Source organism: Hippopotamus amphibius, chromosome 13, assembly GCF_030028045.1.
Source record: "Hippopotamus amphibius kiboko isolate mHipAmp2 chromosome 13, mHipAmp2.hap2, whole genome shotgun sequence".
NCBI classification, from domain to species: Eukaryota; Metazoa; Chordata; class Mammalia; order Artiodactyla; family Hippopotamidae; genus Hippopotamus; species Hippopotamus amphibius.
The window spans coordinates 3,972,419-3,993,635 of record NC_080198.1 but is presented as its reverse complement, the minus strand read 5'-3'; the positions used below and the strand labels follow the sequence as shown (position 1 = coordinate 3,993,635).

The window sequence follows — 21,217 nt, the reverse complement described above, 5'->3', positions numbered from 1 at the left end:
AAAATGGATTAAAGACCTAAACATAAGACTGGATATTATAAAACTCTTAGAGGAAAACATAGGCAGAACACTCTTTGACATAAATCTTACCAAGATCTTTTTCAATCCACCTCCTAATGAAAATTAAAACAAAAGTAAACAAGTGGGACCTAATTAAACTTAAAAGCTTTTGCACAGCAAAGGAAACCATAACTAAAACGAAAAGACAACCCTCAGAATGGGAGAAAATACTTGCAAAAGATGAGACCAACACAGGATTATCTCCAAAATATACAACAGTTCATGTAGCTCCATATCAAAAAACAATCACCCAATCAAAAAATGGGCAGAAGGTCTAAATAGAGATTTCTCCGAAGAAGACACACAGATGGCCAAAAAGCACATGAAAAGATGCTCAATGTCACTAAATATTAGAGAAATGTAAATCAAAACTACAATGAGGTATCACCTCACACTGGTCAGAATGGCCATCATCAAACTGTCTACAAACAATAAATGCTGGAAAGGGCACAGAGATAAGGGAACCGTCCTACACTGTTGGTGGTAACGTAAATCGGTACAGCCACCATGGAGAACAGTATGCAGGTTCCTTAAAAAACTAAAAACAGAGCTGCTACATGATCCGGAATCCCAGTCCTGGGCATATATCCTAAGAAAAGCACAACTGGAAAAGATATATGCAGCACCCCAGTGTTCACTGCAGCACTATTTACGATAGCCAAGACATGGAAACAACCTAAATGTCCATCAACAGAGGAATGAATAAAGATGTGGTACATATATACGATGGAATATTACTCAGCCATAAAAAAAGAATGAAATAATGTCATTCACAACAACATGGATGGACCTAGAGATGATCATACTAAGTGAAGTAAGTCAGACAGAGAAGGACAGATATCACATGATTTCAAGAAGAGGTGGAACCTAAAAACTGATACACGTGAACTAACATACAAAACAGAAACAGACCACAGACTTAGAAAACAAACTTAGGGTTACCCAGGGGGAAAGGGTGGGGAGGATAAACAATGAGGTTGGGATTAACATATACACACAACTATATATAATGTAATCAACAAGGATCTACTGTATAGCACAGGAAACTCTACTCAATACTCTGTAATAACCTATATAGAAAAAGAATCTGAAAAAGAACAGATGTATGTGTATATGTATCTATAACTGTATCAATGTGCTGCACACCTGAAACAACACTGTAAATCAACTAAATCCAATATAAAATAAAAATTAAAAAATAAAGTTTCTGAAAAGTTTAAATCTCTAGACATTTAAAAGAGAGAAAGAAAGAGAGAAAGAAAGAAAGAAAGAAAGAGAGAGAGAGAGAGAAAGAAAGGGAAAAGCAAAACCCTAAGTAGGAAAAGGAGAAGAAATTGGGGCAATGTTTGGATAAAAAACCCTCTTCCACCATACAAAACAAGAAGAAAGACAACTTCCCCATGAATTCTGGCAAAGTCAATACTCAGCCTTATTCACAAAATTCTTGGCTAGCTTCCTTGGCCTAAAAAACCCATGCTATTTCAGTGACTGAGTAAAGCCTGTGTATAGATATGGTTGCTTAGGGGAATTGCCTATTTTGATGGTAAGCAAACAATTCTCAATGGTGTTTCAACAATTCGAAGTCATTAAAAACAGTGGATAAAATAACTGATGACAAAATAAAAAGGCAAATGAATGAAAAAATGTAAGGTATTCTGTAATAAAGAGGGGCTGTAGTATCAGAAATTATTAACAATTTAGGAAAAGATAAACGTTTCTAGAGAAATTAAGAATTATATAGACAGAAGCATTAGTTCTTCAGACTCCAAAGCAGCCAAACGACTTAGCATGAAAGTTCAGTAAAAAATCTATCTCATTCTTCAAAGTTATTAATCTCTTCAACAAGATCAACATGACTGCCAAAGCAAACAATCTAGAATAACTATTAATTTTAATCTCCTGAGAGAAACTGTATATTCTGCTAAAATAACTGTCAATTCATACACCTTATTTTTTATGATTTTTCTCACATGAAATTTTCTTAAATTTTTGGCATCTACCACCCCTTCTATGACAGAAAAAGAATGAACAAGCAATAAGAAAATATTAGTGGACACATTACATTGCTGGTAGGAATGTAAAATGGTACATTTCTTACAGAAAAGTTTGCTAGTTTCTTATGAAATTAAACATTTAGTTACCATACACCCCAGCAATCATACTCTTTGGCATTTATAGCAAAGAAAGTAAAACATATGTTCACATAAAAACCTGTACATGAATGTTCATAGCAGCATTACTGACAATACCCCAAACTGGAAACAATGCAAATGTCCCTCAATAGGCAAATGTTTAACCCCGGTACATCCATACAATGGAATACTACTCAGTAATAAAACAGAAAGAACTACTGATACACATAACAACCTAAATAGATCTGAAGGCTATTATGCTTAGTGAATGAAAAGCCAGTCTCAAAAAGGTTAATACATGCTATATGATGCCATTTATACAGCATCCTCAAAATGACCAAACTACAGAGATGGAGAACTCATTAATGGTTGCCAGGGAACAAGGACAAGGACACAGGTAGAAGTTGGTTCTGAAAATAAAACAATGTTTTGAATTTATCCAATAAACATTAACTGCCCCTGGACTTTTGAGTTTCAATTCTGGCTCTGTCCCCAGTGAAATTATTTGCTAACTTAGCCCCTCAACTAGCTGATTCACTAAGTTAGCAGTAGCTAGTAAGGCAAACACGCAATAAGGTACTTCTGTCTCTGAGTGATCAAGATATCCTTACAAGAAGTCTGAAAAGAAGAGTGAGGATACAAAGTCAAATCTCAGAACCCAGAGCAAGTCCAATCTTAGCTGGCTAAAAGAAAATCTAGCTCTCAGTACTGAACGTGCAAAGACTATGCATGGGACCAAGAATGGCACACTGCTAGTGCTTGTTAGCTAGAAAATAAACTCAAATGGTCTTAACACTATTGTATTGTCTTGATTCTAGACCTCATCAATTGATTAAAAGGCACACCTATACCTAAATAACAATTTTTTGAAGTGAAATGCTACTATATTAAATGCACATGATGTCAACACATTAGGATGAAAAAAAAAAAAAGCATTCCTCTTAGAATTGACAAAATAGGGCATTTATAAAATACCACCCGTGTACCTAACCAATACCTATCATTTGTTCCAAATTTTTCTAAGGAAGAGTGAGACTGAAACACTACTCCTGGACCTTTACTTATCCCAAAATCTACTGTTGCCTTCAAGAGGTAATCAAAGATAAAATTTACAATAACCTACTGCTGAAACCTGACAGAAGTAATCTTTGGAAAGATGTAGTAAGCCTGCAAACCTGTGAAGTGCAAACATAAGACTAAAAAGAAAAGGTTTCAAAGTATTGCTGCACCAGCCACAAGTTATTTGTTAACCTTCAATTTCCTCCTGGGTTACAACAGTACCTACTCTTATAGAGTTGTGAAGATTAAATGTAAAACACTTAGAGTGGAGCCTGGTATGCAATAAGCACAACATAACTATTAAGTTAAAAAAAAAAAACTACAAGGATATATTGTAGAGTACATGGGAATATAGTCAATATTTTATACTAACTACAAATGGAGTACAATCTCTAAAAATTTTGTAACACTGTTTTATGCCTGACTAATATAATACTGTAAATCAGCTATACCTCACTTTTTAATGCTAAAAAACAAACAAAAAACACCCAACACCTTATTTTAGGAAATTCCAGTGGTTCCCACTGGGAATGCTGCAGCAGGTGTTTCTCATCACCCTGGGTACAACAACTATTTTCCACGTGGGAAGTTCTTGCAACTCACACAGTTTTTTGCTCAATCTAGTTAAGAAAAAACCACCAATCCAGCGTAATTAAAAACAAATCTACGAAGCAGGAAGAAACAGTAAATTAAAGACAAAAGCTAATGATATGAAACTATAGCTCTTTATATACTGATATTTAGAGCCCTCTTTTCTCACACCATCTCACATTTGCACAGCACATTGCAGTTTCAAAGTACTTCTTAACACATTATTTCATTTGATCCTCACAACAACCCTGTGAGGTCCTTGCTGTTACATTACATTTTACAGATGAGGAAAATGAGGCTTGAGTGTCATGCTGAAGGTCACACAACCAGCAAGTCGAAGAACTAGAACCTAAATCTCCAGACTACCACAGCTGCCTCTCTAAATCAGACATGTTGTACAACACAAATACTATTTCTGAATATCATCCTCCAGGATATCTCAGTACACCATTAACAACTTCAAGACATTGAAAAATTAGAATAAATCAAAGAATTACAAGACATTAACAATCACTTGTAGTATAATCTCTCATTTTACATAATGCTCTTATAAGAAAATGTTTTCAGTAGTCAGAATAAAACAAAATTTTTTTTCACGTTCTCACACTTAAATATCTGCAAGCATGTGTGGAGATTAAGTGGTTGAGAAAAAAAAAAAAGGGTTAAAACATACAAGCCCCAAATTATCCCATTTTGCTTGACTGCCTCGGGGAAAAAAACAGATTTTCTCATTCATAGGTACAGGTCAAATTTAAGGTTTTTTCTGATAGCTTTAATGACTTTTTACTTTAAGTAACTAATTATAAAGAATCCTGCACATGATTTAAATATACATATGCAAAAAATTATTTCATTATTTCTTCTCACACTTGTCAAAGTAGTAATTTAATGTAAAAACAGTACATGATAAAGTGACAAAAATAATCTGATAGCAGTAATTTAAAGGAACAAAAATAATCTTGTAGTCACTATTTCAAAATTTTTACTGAGATCCTGATTTGCTCATAGCATAATTTCCTTCACTTTGCCACAGACGTTGAAAACTTTTTCATAGATAATTTATTATTATAACCATATTAATGCCTTAAATACTCAAGGAGAAAAGAGTGATATTTCAAAGTCATATTTCCTCGTTATTATAGAATCATTTTTTAAAATATGTAGACACATTTTTATCATTTAAATGTACTGCAAGTAAGTCATTATGAAACAAACATGGAAACGCAAGTAATTTGAGTATAAAATAAACCACAAAAATAAATAAGCATTTTACACAATTTACCTTTTGACTTTGCTCTAATGCAATTTGGCACTGCCTCCCTCCCCATCCCTGCCTAGAAAACAAATATATCTAGGACTCTGATCATTTTTTCCCCTTTTATAGTGCCTGACACACAGTTGGTGCTCAATAAATATGTTATACTTTTCAAGAGACTTCAAACTTTCCATTAATAACTATCAATACCATAATCCATACTCCAGGATTATGAAGGTACATGGCAGCTTTTCTCCCTACATCAGGACAACTGTACAGTTTTTAATTGATCCATCACCAATGACAACTGAAAAAAAACAATTTTGGACACCAAAGCAGGTACTTCTTGACATAAAACAAAGTAGGAAATAATTACCACCAGTTAATTTACAAAAATCCAATAATTTGAAAAATACACAGGTTAAACATTTAAACATTTTTCACCCTCCTACCTTCAGAAATCGACTGGTCCTCATTAAGAAACAACCATATATCCCTGAAAAACTAAAAATAGTTACCATATGACCCAGCAATCCCACTACTGGGCATATACCCAGAGAAAACCATAATTCAAAAAGACACATGCACTCCAATGTCCATTGTAGCACTATTTACAATAGCAAACTAAATGTCCATCGACAGATGAACAGATAAAGAAGATGTGGTGCATATATACAATGGAATATTACTCAGCTGGTAAAAAGGAACAAAATTGGGACATTTGTAGAGACATGGATGGACCAAGAGACTGTCATACAGAGTGAAGTGAGTTAAAAAAGAGAAAAACAAGTATCGTATATTAACACATATATGCAGAATATAGAAAAATGGTACAAATCAACTGGTTTGCAAGGCAGAAATAGACACACAGATGTGGAGAACAAATATACGGACACCAAGTGGGGAAAGTGGGGGGGGGAGGTGAACTGGGAGATTGGGATTGCCATATATACATTACTAATAAGAAAAAAAAACATCACATTGTACACTTTAAATATATGCAGTTTATTATATGTCAATTGTATGTCAATAAAAGTTCTTAAAGAAAAAAAGCAACCACAGAAATAGATATTTCGTAACTTGATGTCAAAATTTAACTCCACAAAATACTATATGGATAGAAATCTGTTCATAATATACTGTTAAGTGCAGTGGGGGAGGGGGGACTTGTAACAAAACAGCATATATACTCTTATCCAGATCCATATATGTATGTACAGGTATGTTTGCATCAGCCTACAGTGCACATACATATTAAAATTATAATACTGGTTATCACTGTAAATTATAAAAATTAACTTTCTGATTTATATTTATCTGAGCATTTTTTATACGTGCTATACAAATCTGTTACTTTTCTCATCAAGAAAGCAATAAAAGCATTTAAAGAAAACTTTACTAACCAAGGAATTATGTGTGGACTATCTAGGATTTGAACAAACATGCATTCCCAATCATCTTTGCTTTTCTGTGTAGACAACTAAGGGAGAAAATAAACCAAATGTGCTTATTATGAGACTTCAACTTGCATAACATTCTCTTAGTGTTTTGAGAAAAGTGGGAAACGGAATAAAGGCAAGCAGAAACACCAAATAATTATTATTTTTAAAATTACTATTTAAGGCTAGAGTTCTCTGGGCTCAGACCCAGGTTGCAGAGACATGGCTAAACGCACCAGGAAGGTTGGAATTGTGGGTAAATACGGGACCCATTATGGTGCCTCCCTCAGGAAAATGATGAAGAAAACTGAAACCAGCCAGCATGCCAAGTACACTTGCTCCCTCTGTGGCAAAACCAAGATGAAGACACAAGCTGTATGCATCTGGCACTGTGGCTCCTGCATGAAAATGGTAGCTGGTGGTACTTGGACCTATAACATCACTTCCGCTGCCACAGTAAAGTCTGCCATCATAAGACTGAAGGAATTGAAGGACCAGAAGAAGCACCACCATTTGAAACATTGCTAGGCCTATAATAAATGGGTTAATTTATGTAAGCAAAAAGAAATTTACTGTCTAAGGCTAGAAACTTTCAAGTGATTTATAATCTTTCAAGTGACTTATAATCTCATTGGTAAAACAAAACTTAAAATATAATTAAGATAACGCAATTAAAAAATAGGGAAAGAATTTGAAAAACATTTCTCCAAAGATACACAACTGGCTGATAAACACATGAAAAGATGCTCAACATCACTAATCATTAGGAAAACACAAATCAAAACCACAGTGAGATACATCTTCACATGCACTAGGATGGCTAAAATCAAAAGACAATATAACAAGTGTTGAGGAGAATGCAGAGAAATTGGAACCCTCACACATTGCTGGCAGGAATGTAAAATGGCCCAGGCAGACCATTCCTCAAAAATCCTTAACATAAGAGTTACCACAGGACTCAGCAACTCCATTTCTAGGCAGGTGCATGTAGTCTACACAAAAACTTGTATACCGGTTTCACACCAGCACTATTCATAATGGCCAAAAAGTGCAATCAATCAATGTCCATCAACTAAAGAAGGAATAAATAAAATGTAGCACATACATACAATGGAATATTATTTGGCAACGAGAAAAAAAATGGATACATGCTACAGAATGGATAAACTTTGAAAACATGCTATGTGAAAGCAACCAGTCACGAAAGACCACATGTTATATAAGTTCATTTCTATGAAATGTCCAGAACAGGCAAATCCATAGAGATAGAAAGTAGATTAGTGGTTACCTAGGACATGAGTGGGGGCAGAAATGAGGAATGACTGATAACTGGGTACAGAGTTTCTTTTGGAGGTGACGAAAATATTCTGGAATTAGACTGTGGTGATGGTTGTACAACTCTGTGAATACACTAAAAACTGAAATGTACACTTTAAATGGGTGAATTTTAAACTATGTGAAACATATCTCCATGAAACTAATAAAACAAGATGTTACCAACAGGGAAAATGGGTACATGATATACTCCATGTATTATCTTTGCTTAATTTTTCCATAAATCTAAAACTTCTAAAATAAGAGATATAGATATACAAATTAGTAAACAAAATCACATAATATACAGCTAAAGTATGAGGTAGGCTAAAGCAGCACCACAGCATTTTAGAAATGCACACACACAGTGCCTCAGGCAAAAAAAGCGCTGAATAAATATTAGATGTAAAAAATGAAGTTAGACCTTGTTCACAGGGTTACACATGGCACAGGCAGAAGGAAGAATAGAACTCACTGATGTGGAACAACTTCATCATTCATTTGGCCAAACAACTTTCCTTTTCCCACTTACTTACAACTTTCCAAATAAATTTACTTTCAGACAACCCAAAAATTTTCAGGAAAAAGTCTACACAGAAAAGAAAATGATGGTAAACAACACTATCCCTTTATCAATGTAAAACTACTCCCTTTGTACCCTGGATTAGGATTTTATTAGAAAAGCATTTTAATGCAATTATACCTTATCTATATCTAAAAGGCCAAAGACCTTACTATCTACAGATCAGACTTTATTATAGGGTTCAAGATTCAAATTACTGATGAAACATAAAAGATGTCAAAATTTGTTTTCACTGGCTTCTTAATAGGAATATTAAAGCACTCAGTGTTCAAAAAGAGGGTACTGACTGGAAAGGGGCACAAAGGAATTCTAGGGGCAGGAAAATTTTCTACATCTTCATCTGACTGTAGTTATAATTATACATATACAGCAGCATACATATGTAAAAATTCATTAAGATATATACGTAGATATATAGCTTAGATTTGTGCATTTACTAGAAATTTTACCTCAAACTTTTTAAAAGAAATTTTTAAAAAGAGTCCTAAGAATTACTTCATCCCAAAGCATACGATGTAAAAAGAGTCAGATTTTGTCTTCTTCTAGTAAAAAGAATCAAGCATGGAGAAGTAAAGCAATTTGCTTTGTTAACTCAAAATTAAGAAGAAAAACAGGTCTCCCAACTCTTTTCTATCACTGATCTAACCTATGTGTGTCACAGACAATGAGATTGAATCCGGACATCCTTCTACTGAGAGTAAAAAAAAAAAAAAAAAAAAAACTCAGAAAGAGGACATAAACCTAGTTTAGCAAGTCACGCAGAATAAGGCTAGAAAACTGAGGAACCAAATCAACATCCTCTCCAACCCCAAATGTCATATTCTTATTCACAAAGAAGATGATTATTTTTATCTAGAACTGGTTGTGAAATAATGCAAAGAATGCAAAAGAACTTCTCAGGTTCATATTTCCTCTAAAAACTATCACACTGCCACCTCACGCTTCATTCTGTAGTTTTTCTAAGGCTCTAAGGCACTATACTCCCTGGCCTTTACTTTTGGGCATTTATATGTCTTGAGTGAAGACAGCGAGAAGTGTATATAGGTTAGGCCTCAACGGACCAAGGTTAAGTATGGCTCTTATTTCATAGTCACAAAGCTTTAGAGTTAGGCTAGGTGTGAGCAGCCAATTATTCACTTAATGAATAAAGAAACTAAATTCTAAAATGATTAAGGGACTTGCTTAATATCTCGGCGCTAATAAGTGGCAGAGTCAAAGTTGAATCCAGCCTTCTATTCATCACACACCTGTATTATCTCTGCTCAAACAGAAGCTGGATACCACCTTATCTAAAGTGATAATTACACTCTGGGGAAAAAATGGTTCATATTATCCAAAGTCTCATACTCATCTGTCCCACAGCACTAATATTTTAATTTATAATCAGAATTATAATTGTCAACCAGGTTACAGTCAGTACCTTCTTTTCTCAGCAGTAAAATCTCTGGTAAATTGGTAAACTGAATTAATACCAAAATGTTACTTGGTAAATGAATAATCAAAGCAAACAGAGATAAATGGCTTTAAAGGAAAATATGCAGCAAGTTCTTTTCATGGAAAACCATCTCACTTCACCTAAGACGTTCATACAGTCATTTATCCATTCAGCAAACACTGAAATGTCTACTAGGTGTCAGGCACTGCTCTGAGCCCATGGAATACAAAGAGAGAGATACGGGGAACTTTGGTTTAAGCAGATAGAAAAACAACAGAATGCAGTAAGGGCCACGATAGGATACCCAGACTGCTGTGGAAGCCCAGAGGAGCAACATCTACTCTAATCTAGAAGGTCAGGGAAGTCAGACCAGCTTCATATTCTCTCAAGCAAGCAGGCTTCTCATCATTCTTGAAATACACCATCTTGGGAATTCCCTGGCCATCCAGTGGTAGGACTCCGCGCTTTCACTGCCAAGGGCCCAGGGTTCAATCCCTGGTCAGGGAACTAAGATCCTGCAAGCCACACAGTGCAGCCAAAAAGGAAATGTATCTTGAACACTGATCTCTTATTGACACAAAAATCTCCAAAACCTATGTCTGAGACAAAAGAAAAATTGCATTATAATATTATCCTATTTATGTAAAATTACTTCACATTCATACATCGATATACGTATATACTTTCAAAGAGACGTATGGAAGAATATTTATAAAAATTTTAATGGTAATCATCCATGTGGGATAGAATTTCAGATTGTTTCAGCTTCTTTACACTTTTTCGCTTTAATTTTTAAGACTACTCCTGTAATTTTTTAATTTTCCTGTAACCAAAGTGAGTGGGAGAAGGCAAGCACACAGAAAGCTGAATAAACTATTATTGTACTTATATCAACCTGTCTCCTCTATTCAGAGTATTATTTGTAACACGGGGAACACTAATGCAGTATACTTGAGATCTTTTATTTACATTTGTAAGAAGGGCCACTTCTGGGAAAGTTTCTGGAGAAACAGGAACGGGAAAAAATAAAAAATAACCCTAAGTTTTTTGTACTACTTGGCTAAGAGAATAACGAGCCACTAATCAAGATAAGTAAAACTACATGAGGTATAGGTATACAGAAAAGCAAAGAGATCATGGCAAAATGCCAATGAATCTGGACGGCATTAAATTTCAGGAATCAGTAGGGAATCTACCCTGAAGATACAGATTTGGAAGTCACTCATGAAGCTTACAGCAGAGATCAGAGCTCCTACACACTACAGCTTATGGAAATGGTGCTCTTCATCGATGGCAGAGCAAGACATGCACGTCAAAACGGAATACACCACTCTTCTGGGTGCCCTGATGCCCTAACCTAATCTTTTTGCCTAACTCATATTTAAATGCAGATGTATAAATAAATATACTTTATAGAGTCTTCATCTCTCATTTGCTTCCTAATAGGATACAAAGGCCCACAGCTATATTTTGTATTTTTACTATTTGCTACAGAGAGAATTCTGGGCTCACAGATACAGGGAAGATAAGAAATTCAATACATATTGCATTATTTACCATAAACATCCAAAATTTATATACTAGTTTTATTCAACATTGTTCACTGGCAAGCTGTCATAAAAAATAATGATTTTCCACATGCTACTGACTTTTTAAAGTTTCAGTATGAAACTTGAAATGCTTTAGAAAAAATAAGTGTTTTGAGAGAGTATTCTTTATCAGTAGACAATGTTTCACAGATGTTTAGTCCCATGATAGGGCAGGAAAAGTCATCTTTTGATACTTTTTTCCACCTTATTCCAGGATTACAACATGATACCTCCAACTGTCCTCACCTATGCAAGTCTCTTCCCCCTCCAATTCATTCTACCTATGAATTGAAAACAAAATCAAAACCTTCTCACTTCCTTTGTTTCAACTCTACCTCTCAAAATCCAACCTTCATATCTTAAACTGACCTTACTCTAAACCAAGCTCAAAAGGTCAACAAGTAGGTTTGCCTACACTCATAAATGCAGAAACACACAACATAAGACTAATTTGAACTGGAAAGGAAGAAGTAAAAACTGCCACCGTTTGCAGATGACATGTTATACATAGAAAGTACTAAAGACAGTACCAAAAACTACTAGAGTCATCAATTACTTCAGTAAAGTTGTAAGATACAAAATTAACATACAGAAATCTGTTGCATTTCTATACACTAACTACTATCAGAAAAGAAATTAAGGAAAGAATCCCATGTACAATCACATCAAAATGAATAAAATACCTAGGAATAAGGAGGTAAAGACCTGTGCTCAGAAAACTATAAGACATCAAAAGAAACTGATTACAACACAGATGAAAAGATGTACTGTGTTCATGGATTTGAAGAATAATGCATAATATGCATAATAATCTGATTTACGTACATCATGAAGTGATTACTACTTTACTACTTTAATAAAAGTCCATCATCTCATATAGGTACAAAATTAAAGAACCAGAAGAAAAAAATTTTTTCTTGTGATGAGAACTCAGGATTTACTCTCTTAACAACTTTCATATATAACATAGAGCAGTGTTAATTATATTTATCATGTTGTACATTACATCCCTGGTACTTATTTATAACTGAAAGTTTGTACCTTTTGACTGCCTTTATCCAATTCCCCCCTCACCCCACCCCATTCCCCCCACCTCTGGTAAAAACAAATCTGATCTCTTTTTCTAAATGAGTTTGTCTGTTTTTGAAGTATAATTGACCTACAATACTATGTTAGTTCCTGTTACACAACATAGTGATTCATTGTTTCTATACATCTCAAACTGATCACCATAATAAACCTAGTTACAATATGTCACCATACAAACATATTACACAGTTATTAACTATACTCCCCATACTGTACATTTCATATCCATGACTTATTTGTTTTGCAACTTAAAGTTTGTACCTCTTAATCTCCCTCACCTACTTCTTTCTTCCCTCTCCCCTCTAGTTTACTTTTTAAATGGCCAAGTCTGTCATCTCATTTTAGGACCATAAGAAAGAAAAGGCTAATTACCAAAGCGCAGTAAAAGAAAGAGTCGTTTCTGTTAAGTAAAAGAGAGAAAGGCAATTCTTATTTCCGAATACTTGAAAGAGCAATGCAAATTCTCTCAGTACAGAAAGAAATTAAGCACTCAAAATCAGATTAGAAATCTGACAATCATAAAACTACACTTCTTCAGTACACTTACATTCATCGTCCAAAACACAGCATATTTAAACACGGGGAAGATTTATGAAATTTTTGAAAAAGTTTGGTCAACTGGCCAGATTTTTCTAAACTTATCTTAAGAAAACAATTTAATAAATAAATAAATAAATAGATAGATAAATAAATAAATAAGACAGCAAGCAAGCTTAAACAGTATTCCTCTGAACCCGAACTACACTGCACATGTTACCATTTAGGGATCTATATGGCTGGAAAAATGATCATTTTATGAAGCTCCCATTCCATCCTCTGCGGATAGGTGCTAAGAAATCTACTTGTTGATAAATATCTAGTCCTAACTTAGTATACGAGTAGAAAATCTAAGGTAACTATACTAAAGAAAGAACATGTAGCCAAGGAAATAAGCCACAGAGGGTGGGTTATTTCACAACACTTCCAATTCAGCCTATCTGGTGACTCTGTGTTTGCCTGTTTTCAAGAAACTGACCTCAAAGCCATGCTGAAACTAAATTGTTAAAAATAAGGCTAAAAAAAAGTAATAAAAAAATAAAAAATAAGGCTAAGAATAAACTGAGTTGCAGAATCAGAGCCAGAAGGGTTTCTAACGATTTTAAAGATAAGTAATGATATTCTAATTAGTTTACACAAGTAGTTGGTAGCAAAGGCTAGAACTGAGGCTTCTAACTCCTAGAAGAGCAACAGATGTTTACTGAGTGCCTAATATGTGTGGAGAACTCTGCCAGGCACAATGGTAGACCAGTGCCCAGTACTGTATACCAAGATACTCCCACAGATTTTCAAAAACATTTAAGGTTTACATTCTTTCTAAGGAAATTTCTGTATTAGGACAGGCAGTGTCCACATCTCTAACAAGCACATTAAAATAAGCAGACAGAGCAAAAAAAACCTTTAAAGTAGGAATGAATTTGGAATTCCAAACAATTTACCCTTTCCTCCTGGCTATGAAAATTCACCATTAAAAAGATTAAAACCGTCAAAAGACATCTCTACCCAAATTTCATGACTCAATAGTCTAAGAAAAAGGAGCCTTATTCCTGTTGGGAAAATGACCTGTTTTTGTCATATCACACTAAAGAATTAGCTCTGTCACAGGATTAGAGTACAGCCATCTGAGGACAAAAGTCTGGACAGAAAAAGAACTGATACTGGAATCTGATAAAGACCTCTCAGGAAAAAACAGACATTTAGCTATTTTGATGGCACCTTTCATCTAAAGATCTCAAGACAAATGTTATTTACAGTACCAAGAATCAAAATGGTGGCACCACGGCCCAATAAACATACCAATGACCTAGAGGGAATTCAATACTGATGTTCTGAAATTCAGCCCCCTACTCTAAAAACAAAATCCAGTTTTATGTAATCGTACTATGGTATGATAAGATGTATGTATTTGGTCTTTGTCTCCAGTTCCTGACACAGAGCTCCTAAAACCCTTGGAATTTCCTGAGCTATTGCAGTGCCTTTTGTTATTCAAAACAAGTCCCTTTCAACCGTACCCGAGTTTATGCTAAGATGACCACTCTTGGTGGGACCCCTAGATAGCTTCCAGATGGGAGCTGCTTGCCAGAGAAACTATCCCTGTGATTACAGGTTTGGAACTTGCAGGACCTGTCCCCAATCTGGGGAAGGGAGAGAGACTGGACACTGAGTTAGCCACCAAAGCCAATGATTTATCCAATCATTCCCAGGTGATGGAAACTCCACAAAATCCCCTAAACAATGGGGTTCAGGGAGCTTCTGGATGGGTGAACACATCAAGGAACTGGGAGGCTGATACACCTGAAGAGGGCATGGAAGCTCCCCATACCCGCCCTATATAACTCTTACATGTGGCTGTTTCTGAGTTGCATCTTTTATAATAAACACCTGTAAATGTAAGTGAAGTGGTTTTTCCAAGTTTTGTGAATCACCCCAGCAAATGAATCTGAGGAGGGGGTCATGGGAACCCTAGAATTTGTAGCAAAGTCATATGGATCTGACACTAACTCCAGGTAAATAGTGTCAGAACTGAGTTGAATTGTTGGACTCTAAGTTGGTGTCACAGAACTGGACAACTGGTTGTGGCATGAGAAAACCCACACAAAAGTAAATTCTAGTCTATATTTGTAAAGCTTGAAGATACAAACGGGTTTGTTGATATAACCTCCCAGCTTACCTTGCTGCACACACATAAATAGAAAACCCCCAAATTTAAGCAATGTTGTCAGAATAGTTGCTACTACTAATAATTAGCATTAATTTTATGCCACCTATGTGCTTTGTACCAGGCATTAAACTTGGGATAAGTTATTTCCAGTGTATGCAATTCTGAAAAGTAGAAACTGCCCCCAATAGTAAATGAGAAAATTAAATCTCATCGTTAAATTTCCCACCGTAACATAGCAAGTGGCAGAGATGGGGACAAAATCTAGTTTTAACATACAAATCCCTGCCTTCTTCTACACTATAGCAGTCTTTACTTTTTATTATGTAGTGTAAAATTATAAACTCTCTAACAATCCTTGAGGATAACATGTCTCAAATTATGCCCTTGAAAGACTAGTCTTAAGAGATGCTCTGCTGAAAAAATAATTATAAAGTAAAAATGAAATTCCACGTACAGATCTAGTATTCTACTTTTCTACTTTATACATTTTTTAAAAACTGCCTTTTTAAGCTGTACTCTCTTGCTGGTTGGCTAACATTTCAATTTTTTTTCTCCCCCTTATTAAGGAACTAAGTCAATAAGATTTTCATTACTTTCTCATCATTACCAATATTAGCACTAAGGAGACAGACCGTTTGAAATTAGAAAATCTTAAGAGCTGTGCGGGATGAGAAAAATCATGCAGTCCAAACTCTTGTAGGAATTCCTCTCATGTTACCTTCAGAAGACAAGCATCCAGCCTACATCTGAATATCCCTAATAACAGAGACCTCATCATCTAGCTATTCCATTGTTGGACAAATCTCATGTGTGAAAGGTCTTCCCCATAGTGGGATGAAATTCACATCCACTGACATAGCTTCTACCTGTTGTCTGTCCTCTGGAGCAGTACAGATGAGAAGTCTGCTCCTGTTGCTTAAAACTCTTCAAATATATCTAGTTAAGTTTCCAAGTGTTATCTTCCATAGCAAAACAGCCCCTGACTCTTCCACTGTTCTTCACTAGATAAAGGCAGCTAGAGCTCTCAGTAGTATTCTTGTCACGTTAACCTGGACAATTTAGATTATCATTATCCCAATGAAGTGTAAAATCCATAAGTGGATACAATACTCAAGATATAATCTGACAGTACAAGAACAAAGGGACTATTACTTCTTTTAGTCTAACACTACATCTATAAATGTTCATCAATATTAGCCTCTTTTCACAGTCACATCATATAACTACTCTAGATTATGGTGGCTTTCAAATGAAAAACTATTTGGGGCCAGATCATTTCAGTTAAAGAGCAGGACCTTACATTTCTATCACACCTATCTTGCCACTTTCATACTTCATCCTACTTAGATCACCTTGATTCTCTGATGCAACATATTAGATAACTCTCCCAGTTTTAGCATCATTTAAAACATTTTTGGTAAGCATGCATAATATATCACTATATTCAAGATCTAAATCCATATAGGTTGGCAAAAGCAGAACGTTAACAATCCTGTGTAATCACTATGCTTTGTAACAAAATAAATAAGCAAATTAAGTTTAAAAGACAGACTAGGAAAAGATACTTGCAACACATGGTAATAGGCTGATTTCATTACAAAAATGGCTCCTACAAATTCATAAGGGGAAAAAAAACCAAACAATTAATCAATGAAAAAAGAACCAAAGTCTAACATGAACAGCTACTTTGTAGAAAAGGAAATACGAATGACTATTATACAGATGAAAAGATCGTCAACCTCTCCCCTCATAAAGAGCAATGTAAGTTAAATCTATCAATATAACGTGATACCATTTTTTTACCTGACTGGAGAGATCAAAATGTCTGATATTAAAAAAAAAAAAGTCTGATATTGATAACACATCTAATTTGTAAGGAGTGTGGGGAAACAAGCACTCTTATACATTGCTGATGGGAATGTAAATTGATTCCAACTCTTTAGAGTACAATATGGAAATTTCTATTATAAATTTAATTATACCTATCTTTTCTTTGGAACATGGATATTCACCGCAGCATTATTTGTAATAGCAAAAGTGCTAAACACTGTTAGTTGTCCATCCAACATCTATTTCTCCCTTCTACCTCCTTAATCAGAACTCACGTTTTGTTCACAGTGGTTATGTGCCCAACTCCAAAAGATGACTCATAACTGGTTGAAGCCAACTATGGCTATCATATTCTCTTTGCCAGATCATCACTTTCCCAGCCACGATGGGGGTCGGGGTAGCAACATGACCCTCACTGAAATGTAAGATGTCGTACACAGCAGTGCTACTCAAACCATGATTTGCTGATCCACAGCAGCAGCATCACATGGGATCTCATTAGAAATACAAATTCTCAGGCCCCACTCTAAACCTACAGACTTTAGAATCTCTGTCAGTGGATCCCAGGAATTTATATTTTAACAAGCTCCCTAAGTAAGTCTTACATACATTAAAATTCATGAAACACTGTTTAGCAGACTTCTGAGAATTATTTTCTTCTCATTTAAAATGACAGTCTTTCCAGCAAAAAAGTATTCTGCCCTCTGTTTCCTGTCTTTAAATGCAGCTAGTTGTAACTGCTTAGAACTGAGATGGCCATCCTACAACCATGAGGCTACATGAGGAAACGGAAAAGCCAACATACTGAGGATAACAGAGTTAAGGATTGGAAAAACGTGGGTCCTAAGTATTACCAAGCTATTGAACTAGTCCTGAGCCACCTATCTCCTTACTTCTGTTTATATGAGACAATTTAAACTTTTTACTGTTTAAGTCACTGTTAGATATTCTGTTACTTTTACAATTGAATGTATCCTACATGATACACTTCATATCTATCCATGGAAACTAATGGAGCTTAAATTCTAATGGAAATAAAGTACCATATTTGGGGCCAACGCTTGTTAGTGGTCTCAGACTAGTCCCGGTTGTCTTAATGTTGGGCATATGGGAAACCAAAAAAAAAAACAAAATTATAGTAAATACATTAAATACATGACATGTAACGCTATGCAGGTGTTAAAAAAAAATGACGGAAGTTTTTAAGTAGTGATATATTTTATGAGAATAAAAGCTCTGCACACAAAAATGGAACTGTTGGAATAGTAGGCCTCCATTTGAGTTTTTAAAAGGTAGGATATAAATAAATACATATACACATGCATGTAAAACATCTCTGGAAGGATACAGAAAACGGTAAAAAAAAAAAAAAAACAACAGTCATTTCTAAGGAAAAGAAATGGGGGTGGGGCATCAGAGATTAAAGAGAGATTTGTTTTTTCATTCCTGAACTGTTTCAACATTTGAGCATTCCTATTCAAAAAACTGTTTGAAATAAAAAATAAAACTTGCTTTTAGACTTACATTATGCAAGAAAAAAGGAATTTAAAAAGTGGGTCAAAGCTTATATTTATACTGTTTTTTGTTTCAAACAAAAAATTATTTTTTGACTACTGGCCCCTGGCACAGGGCTTTCCTTGCCTGTAATCAATGTTCAAATGTCTGTGACTTGAATTGTTACAGGATCAATTTCATTTACCACTTATGGATCTAAGAATCTAAAAAGAAAAAAATAAGTAGACAAATAAATGAAAAACTATCTGAACCTCTCTCTTTACAATCAAGGTTGATCAGATAATGGCTTAACTATTTTCTTTCTTTCTTTCTTTTGGGCTGCACTGGGTCTTCGTTGCTGCACGCCGGCTTTCTCTAGTTGTGGTGAGCGGGGGCTACTCTTCGTTGCGGTGCACAGGCTTCTCATTGAGGTGGCTTCTCTTGTTGCAGACCACAGGCCCTAGGCATGCGGGCTTCAGTAGCTGTGACACTCAGGGTTCAATAGTTGTGGTTCGTGGGCTACAGAGTGCAGGCTCAGTAGTTGTGGCACACAGGCTTAGCTGCTCCACAGCACGTGGGATCTTCCCAGACCAGGGATCAAACCCGTGTCCCGTGAGCTGCCAGGAGGATTCTTAACCACTGCGTCACCAGGGAAGTCCCTTAATTGTTTTCTACTGATATATTCTCCACAAAATTTGCACACTGTGCTGTCAGAAAGGAAAACTCAGCTCACGATACCCACCACTGCGTTTTACATGTACCCATACAGCATTACAACAAGCAGCAATCTGAGACCACTAACAAGTTTTGGCCCCAATCTGCTACTTCATTTCCACCAGAACATACACCTCATTCAGGTAGAAACTTTTATCCAGTGTATCTCCAGCACATACAACAGAGCCAAACATATATGAAAGTAGTCAATAAACACCTTTTAAATAAACAAATGAAGAAAAAGAGATCGTCCATAAATCCCCAAACCAGAGTATATTGTACCTAATTTTGGTTATTTGCACAAGCTCATCTAGCTGAGGATGCTATAAAGACTGGATACTTCTACTGAAAAACAGTGTGAGGAGGTTCTCACAAGCCCCTTTGAGAGCCCAAATATTAATGTTTAAAGTGTCTTTCAGCCCTATAACCTAGGAAAGAGTAGGTGATAGCTAACTGGTTCCTAGCCAATCCTCATATTTCTTCTTTTTCAGAGTAAGTGCTAAGGATTATTTTAAAACCCTGAAAGCATGAAACAAAAATTTAGGAACTAAGAATCAGTGGTTTAGGATACCCTAAAGATCTCAAAGTACATTTTCCAATATTATTTAAATGAACAATTAATTAAGCCACCTGTCAATACTACTTAAACATGTTAAATCTCCTGCTATCGCTGTCATTTATCTAGAACTATAGATTTTTACCTAAGTGTCCAACCTCTACAAGGTTTAGGAAAGTTTTGATGTTGGAAAGGAAACATCTCCAACCAGACTTTTACCCCCACTGCCTCACTGAAACTATTCTTATCAAGGTTACCAATAACTTTCACTTTGCTAAATCAAATGGTTAATTCTCAACCCTCATGTTAATTGTAGCATTTGACACGGTTGATCACTCCCTACTCCTTGAAACATTTTCCTCCTTTGGCTTCAGTATACCTCTTACCTGGTTTTCTTCCCACCTCTCTGGCTGGTGCTACTAAGTCTCTTTTGATTGTTCCTACCCATCTCTCTGACCTCTAAAGACTGGTCTACTCCGGAGTTAATTAAGTTCTTCAATCTCTTCTTACTTCTGTCTCTACTCACTCCCTTGGTGATCCCATCCAGCCTCCTGGCTTTAACTACAATCTATTTGTCAACAACACCCTGAGGTACACCCAGCAGATCTTCTCCCCTGAATTTCATATTCATAAACCCAACTATCCATTCAACATCTCTACTACGTCTAATAGGCAACTATAATGTATGTCCAAAACTGAGCTTCTGTTCTTCCCCTTCCAAACGTGTTCGCCATTCAGTCGTCCCCACCAACAGATGGCAACGGCATCCTTCGGGGAACTCAGAGCAAAAAACCCTGGTGTTGTTCTTAACTCCTCTCTTTCTTTCACAGCACACATCCAATCTATCAGCAAAATCAGTTGACTCTACTTGAAAAATACATTCAGATTCAGACCATTTGTCACCATATTCACTGCTACCCCCTAGGACAAACTGTCATCTTCTCTCACTTGGATTACACTAACAGCCTCCTAACTGGCATTCCTACCTTTGCCCTTGTCCAACCCACCATCAGTCTATTACCAACACAGCAGCCAGAGTAGTGACAATGTCAAAATGGAAGTCAGATGATGTCATACCTCTGCCCAAAACCCTCCAAAGGCTTATTTCATGAAATGTAAAAGCTAAAATCTTAAAAGGACGAACAGGACCAGCAGCAACTGGAAGCTTATTAGCAAATGTTATATTACACATCAACCAAGTTATTACTGGGAATCCCCTGGTGGTCCAGTGATTACAACTCCGCACTTTCACTGCAGGGGGCACGGGTTTGATCCCTGGTCAGGGAAATAAGATCCTGCATGCCGTGTTCAAAAAAAAAAAGAAGAAAGTTATTACTGAGCTATGATGATTGCTAGAAAAAAGGAAGAATAGGAGAAAG

General features: G+C 35.7%; 2 protein-coding genes across 3 annotated transcripts in view; one reads left to right on the top strand and one right to left on the bottom strand.

The window, feature by feature from the left end:
- Positions 1-21,217, bottom strand: part of TMCC1 (transmembrane and coiled-coil domain family 1) — a 221,740-nt gene that overhangs the window by 190,106 nt on the left and 10,417 nt on the right. The window lies entirely within an intron of this gene.
- On the top strand, positions 6,759-7,064 carry LOC130835102 (60S ribosomal protein L37a-like). Its single transcript, XM_057706346.1, has one exon. It carries the CDS (start codon positions 6,759-6,761, stop codon positions 7,062-7,064), a length of 306 nt encoding a protein of 101 aa, XP_057562329.1.

Coding starts and splice junctions, on each gene's coding strand:
- LOC130835102 (XM_057706346.1), top strand. CDS start 6,759: ATGGCTAAACGCACCAGGAAGGTTGGAATTGTGGGTAAATACGGGACC.